The sequence below is a fragment of the Propithecus coquereli genome, unplaced genomic scaffold, assembly GCF_000956105.1.
Source record: "Propithecus coquereli isolate 6110/MARCELLA unplaced genomic scaffold, Pcoq_1.0 Scaffold178, whole genome shotgun sequence".
Classification (NCBI taxonomy): domain Eukaryota; kingdom Metazoa; phylum Chordata; class Mammalia; order Primates; family Indriidae; genus Propithecus; species Propithecus coquereli.
Window position 1 is genome coordinate 1,854,849 of NW_012142523.1, and position 6,621 is coordinate 1,861,469.

General features: G+C 36.7%; 1 protein-coding gene across 1 annotated transcript in view; it reads left to right on the top strand.

The window, feature by feature from the left end:
• The window catches only part of S100PBP (S100P binding protein), a 32,423-nt gene that overhangs the window by 8,785 nt on the left and 17,017 nt on the right, over positions 1-6,621 (top strand). Inside the window, exon 4 of the mRNA XM_012642276.1 lies at positions 936-1,039. Coding sequence (XP_012497730.1) covers positions 936-1,039 — 104 coding nt within the window. The remainder of the gene's footprint in view (positions 1-935; positions 1,040-6,621) is intronic.

Sequence of the window (6,621 nt, forward strand, 5' to 3'; positions counted from 1 at the left end):
AAATTAGAGTCTTACTCTGGCACCCAGGCTGGCGCTCAGTGGTGTGATCATAGTTCACTGTAACTTCATAGGCGCAAGAAATCCTCCCACTTCTGCCTCCCAGGTAGCTAGTACTACACTGCCACTAATTACAGCCCATTACGTCTCACTATGTTGCCCAGGCTGGTTTTGAACTCCTGGCCTTACGCAATCCTCCCGCTTCAGCTTCCCAAAGCACTGGGATTATAGGCATGAGCCATATCACCCAGCCCTAGATTTAAAAATATTTTTTGATTACACACTAATTACATGTTATATTTATTTTGCTTAAAAGTTTTAATTATTACAAATAAGGCCACCCCTAATCCCAATTTTCTGGTTTTTTGTTTTATGTGCATAATTGAGGGAAAACTTGTGAATTGCTTATAAAGGAAATTATATCAAAAGAACACAAATCAGCCTACTTTGAACAGTAATAAATTTAAAATCTCAGTATTCTCGTCCACTGACTCTTTAGTACAGTCAATCCATATGAGCAAGGGCCAGAAATTGCTCTTGCCAAGGTCACCATTGCCCCGGTTGCCAGATCTAGCTGGTTCTATTCGGTCTTTATCTCATTCAGCCTTTCACCTTGGCGTTATGAAGTTAGCTATTTCCTGACTAATCCTGAGTTACTGGACAATGCTTTCTTTCTCTAGACACCAGGTAATCCTTTTTCACCTTCCTATTCCTTGTTAGCAGGAGGTTGTATCTATTTCTTCTCTTCTTCTTTCTCTCCATATTTGATTTCAGCTTCATATTATGTGACTAAGACTATATTCTGTTGTTGGATCTTAAAGAAAATTTTGCTTCTGAAACTTAATTGTTTTAATCAATCAGCAGTGTATGACTTCTAAAGCACTATACTCATGGTTTTAATGGACTGTTTTTCCTCCTTCTGGTTTGCTTTGTTTAAGGACTAATGTTCCGACGTTTTCACAATCAAATCTAGAACAGCAGAAGCAAATTTATCTCAGGAGTGTCATTGCTCATATAGAAGACCCAGTGGATTCTAACCAAGGTAACATGGTAACCAAAGAATGGCATATAAAACATGTGATGGGACTTTTTCTTTCCAGTGTAATGTAGCTTAAACTGGGAGATTTTGAATTTCTTTAAATTGGTGAAAAAGATAACTTCCTTACCTATAGATTTTCACTTCAAGGGATTGCCTAACTAGATAATCTTTAGTTTGACTAACCAATATTATAGAGGGATCTAAGCACACTCATACCAGTACATGAAAAATGCCTTCCCTATGATTGAAGGCTATAACCCAGACCTGTACGTTTTTGCTGGGGATTTTTTGTTTGAAAAATAATAGAAGTGGAAGACCAGGTGCTGCTTATTAATCATGGTTTTTTTTAAATTGAAATTATTTATTTTTCCTGTCGCCGTCAACATTTAAATGTAAAAAGCAGGCATTATAACACCATCCTGCATTTTGGCTTTTGAATAAAAGCTCTTGAAACATTTGACTACCTTCCAGATCCTTCAAGCTGCATTCTCCCTACTTCATTAGAAACTGTTGCAAACCAAAGTGGCTAGATTCTTTCTCCAGCCCTCAGGAGACTACAGTCCATGTTATCATTGAGCCTGAATTAGTGGCTGATGGGAAAATTCCTAAAGGGAAACTTATGGGCAGAACTGAAGATGCAGAGGTTAGAAAGGTTTTATAATGAAAAAAATTCATTCTTAGAAAGATCACTCCATTTTCTGTCATCTTTAGCTTTCCCTATTCATTCAGCAAACTTCTTGAGTACTTTCAGTTGTGCTAGGATTGAAGATTAGGAATTAGAAACGCAAAGAGGAATGAGATAGGGCTTTTGCCTTCTGGGAATTCATAGTCTAGAGAAGGGGAAGATAATTACACCACAATATTGATTAGTGCTCTAATAGAATTACGTATAAATGCAATAGGAGCAGGGAAGGAGCCCTTCTACTTACGTTGGGGAAGAGTGCAAAATGGAGGAGGAGGATGCCTTAGGTAGGTTCCACAGAGAAGATAATTAGTTTAATTACTCTAAGATCTACTGTAAATCACTAGGGTGGCTTTTAGAATTTTTGATCCTTCTGCAGAGGAGACTCCTTTCTTTTGACAGGGTCTGAATTATTTAGTAGTTTTTTCTTGTTTGTTTTATAAGACTGTGAGTGAAAGGTTTAGAACCCTGAAACGTCGGTCAGAAGAATTTTTTATTCCAGATCCTTTTATTTTTTACTCAGGATTTCATTAAGCAGTCAAGTATTACTCTTAGTGATTTCTCAGTCCTCTGCTTATGAGATCTCTTTGCTTGAACTATCTTACATCTGGTAGAAGTAGAGACACCCTTCCCTGTGCGCACCACCCACCCAGGTTTTATTAGAGGGACAGATTTAAAAGAAATTTATCTGTGTTCAAGCTCTGTGGAAGAGGCCTACTCATTGCTTTTCCCTCCATGAGGTGAATTTCCCTTTTTTGTATCCTAGGGAGTTGACACTGATGATATCAAGTTAACTGTTTGCTTTCTTATTTGGGGCATTTAAAGAAAATTTCTCAAGAAAAGAGCGGCTGTTCACATTATAGCATCTTTTCTAATCTCTTTCCCATTCAGCAGTCCTTCTACCAATATTACCACAACAATCCCTTAAGGAACAACTAGAATAACTACTATAATGAAAAGGCAGCATACTTTAGTGATTGGGAGAGTAAAGCCTAGTCTAGAGACTTAAATTTTGGGTTCATATCTTGGCAGTACTGCTTACTGACTGGGTAAGCCATTAGAAGGTCATTTATAAAATGGGGATAATAACGCGGGTTAGCTTATGTGAAAGTTATATACTTAAGTACAAGTATATTACATAGAATAGTACCTAGCTCTAGCAACTAACATTTATTGAATACTTACTATTATTAGCAAGAAAGTATATCTTTTCATACTGAACTTAGTTTTTATAGGTAAAATAGTGTGGTATCTGGTGTTTGTTTTTAAATCGCAAAAAAAAAAAAAAACCTGGAAAATTAGATGAAACACGTTTGACAAAATGTTGATAAATGAAGCTGAGTGATGAGTACATGAGGGTTCATTATACTGTTGTCTACTTTTGCATATATTTGAAAATTTCCATTATAAAAGCTTGTTTTTTAAAAAGTACACCTTTAGGGCATTCCTTTTTTGACAGCTAAGGATTTTCTTTTTCTTTCTTTTTTTTTTTTTTTGAGACTGAGTCTCACTCTGTTGCCCAGACTCGAGCACTGTGGCCACTGTGGCATCGGCCTAGCTTGCAGCAACCTCAGACTCCTGGGCTTAAGTGATCCTCTTGCCTCGAGTAGCTGGGACTGCAGGTGTGTACCACCACACCTGGCTAATCTTTACTATTTTTAGTAGAGATGGGGTCTCACTCTTGCTCAGGCTGGTCTCAAACTCCTGAGCTCAAGTGATCCTCCCACCTCCGCCTCCCAGAGTGCTGGGATTACAGGGGTGAGCCTTCACACTCGGCTGACAGCTAAGGATTTTCAACATCATCAGTTATTCTAAAAATTTCACAGGCCTCTACCTTTCTTTTTTTTTTTTTTGAGACAGAGTCTCACTGCGTTGCCTGGGCTAGAGTGCCATGGCGTCATCCTAGCTCACAGCAACCTCAAACTCCTGGGCTCAAGCGATCCTCCTGCCTCAGCCTCCCAAGTAGCTGGGATTACAGGCATGTGCCACCATGCCCGGCTAATTTTTTCTATATATTTTTAGTTGTCCAATTAATTTCTTTCTATTTTTAGTAGAGATGGGGTCTCTCTCTTGCTCAGGCTAGTTTCGAACTCCTGAGCTTAAACAATCTGCCCGCCTCGGCCTCCCAGAGAGCTAGGATTACAGGCGTGAGCCACCGCGCCCGGCCCAAAATTAACATTTTGATGATTATCTTTCCTACAAGGTAGAATATATGCAGGGAAATTACATACTAGGAGTTTGTAATCTGCTTTCTTTTTACTTAATGTATTTTAAGGACCTTTTCTTGTAAAATATTTCAAATTAAGATTTTTAATGATTACGAAGTGTTCTATTATATAATTTATTCCATCTTGGTTTATTAGGTTGTATCCCTTTTCATAAGTAATGCTGCAGTGAACATTCTAGTCAATAAATGTTTATGAACAACTCTTATTTCTGTAGGATGAATCCCTGGAAGTAGAATTGCTGGGTAAAGTATATAAACATTTTTAAAACTTTTGTTACGTGTTACCAGATTGTCCTGCCCAAAGAAATTGTAATAATTTTTATTGTCACCAATTTGATAGGTAAATTTTAACATGTGTTGTTTTAATAATTAGTGGGGTTAAACATTTTTATGTTTATTGGCAGTTTATATTTAATCATAATTTTAAAAAATCATCTAATACCTAGTCAATGTTCCAGTTTCTGCAGTTATCCCAAACATGTCTTTGTAACTTTGTTCACATAGCATCTAATCAAGATTCACATGTTTAGTTATTGTCTCCTTAATCTCTTTTAATTTAGGTCACTTATTTTGTAGATTGTCCCATATTCCGAATTTTGTCTGATTGTTTCCTGTGGTGTCATCCAATTTGTTCCTGCATTCCCTGTATTTCCTGTAAACTGGAAGTTGGGTCTAGAGGCAGGATTCGATTCATCTTAAGCATTTTTGGCAGGAATAATTCATAGGTGCTATTGTATATTCATCCTATATCAGATTAGGAGGCATATATGACACCTAATGACATGTTGTTCCCCTAATAGTGATACTAAGTTTGTTAAAGTGTTAACTGCCATATTTTTCCATTGTAAGGTACATTTTCCCCCTTGTAGTTGGTAAATCATCTGTGGGGTGATCCTTTGGTACTATGTGAATATCATGTTCCCCAACAACTAACTCTTTATTTTTTATTTTTTTATAGAGATGGAGGTCTCGCTATATTGCCCAGGCTGGTCTTGAACTCCTGGGCTCAAGCAATCCTCCTGCCTTGGCCTCCCAAAGTGCTGGCATTATAGGCATGAGCCACCATCCCTGGCTGGATTTTTAAAAATCAATATGTTATAATCAATTATAGTTAATTACTGTTCTTTCTGATGCCCAGTTTGTCTCAAATTTGACCAATGGGAGCTCCTTCAAGCTGGCTCGTTCCTTTTGACATGACCACATTAATCTTTTTTTTTAATTGTGGTTAAAAAAAACATAAAATTTACCATCTTAATAATTTTAAAATATACAGTTCAGTAGTGCTATGTATATACACGCTGTTGTGAAACATAGCTCCAGAAATTTTTCATCTTACAAGTCTGAAACTCTATTCCCAATAAACAACTCCCCTTTTCTTCCTTACGCAGTCCCTCATAACTACCATTCTACTTCTGTTTTTATGAATTTAACTACTTTAGTTACCTCATAGAAGTGGAATCATAGAGGAATTTTCTTTTTATGACTGGCTTATTTCACTTAGCTTAATGTCTTCAAGGTTCATCCATATTGTAGCATGTGACAGGATTTCCTTCCTTTCTAAGGCTTGTATACCACATTTTGTTTATCTATTCATCTGTCAATGGATACTTGGGTTGCTTCCACCTTTTGGCTGTTGTGAATAGTGCTGTTATGAACGTGGGTCTACAAATACCTCTTTGAGACCCTATTTTCAATTCTTTTGGATATATATCCAGAAGTAGGATTGCTGGACCATATGGTGAGTCTATTTTTAATTTTTTGAGGATCCTCCATGCTGTTTTCCACAGCAGTTAAACCATTTTACAGTCCCACCAATAGCGCGTAGGAGTTCCAATTTCTCCCCATCCTTGCAACACTTGTTACTTCTGGCTTTTTTTTTTTTATTAGTAGCTGTCTTAATGGTTGTTAAATCAATATTCATTGTTTGTGTTACAACTAAGTAAATACTATTCACCACACAGCCAAGTAGTATACTATGGTTTCATTTTCTTCATGAATTGTTTATTTTTCTGGAGCTGTTACTTGCTTCTTTTTTTAAAACTACAAGCGAATTTATCCTTAATTTTTTTTTTCTTTTTTACAAATGCAGCTTATATTCTAATTAGTGTTCCCTTTCACCCCCTATAAATGCTTAAATGTACCCAGTTATATATCAATTCCTTTTAAATTTTTTTCTGGAGACCTTCTTCCTAGAGCCTGCTAATCTGCTCAAATCTGCACTGCCTATTCCTTAACCCTGCTGCAGAGCTGTCATCCTAGGATTTCCCCTTGATACCCTCCTTTGTTGAATCCTGTCTCATGGATCCCATTTCTTCCTCTTTCTTCATTTGGTTTTGGTAGAGGACATCCTCTAAGAATTTCTAAGAAAGGAGGCATAGGAGATAAATTTTGCGGGGTCCCTACATAGCTGAAAATGTCTTTATTCCATTCTCATGCTTGACTAATAATTTGGTATAGAATTCTAAATTGAAAACCACTTTTCCGTAGAATTTTGAAGCCATGCATTCAGAGTTGTTAAGAGTTGTTAAGACATCTGTTATTAATTTAATTTTTATTTCTTTGTATGTGACCTGTCTTTTTCTCACTGGAAGTTCTTAGGGTTTTCTCTTTATTCATTGTATTCTAAAATTTTGTACTGATTATTGAGCTATCTTGGTTTGGGTTTTTTTTCGTTCC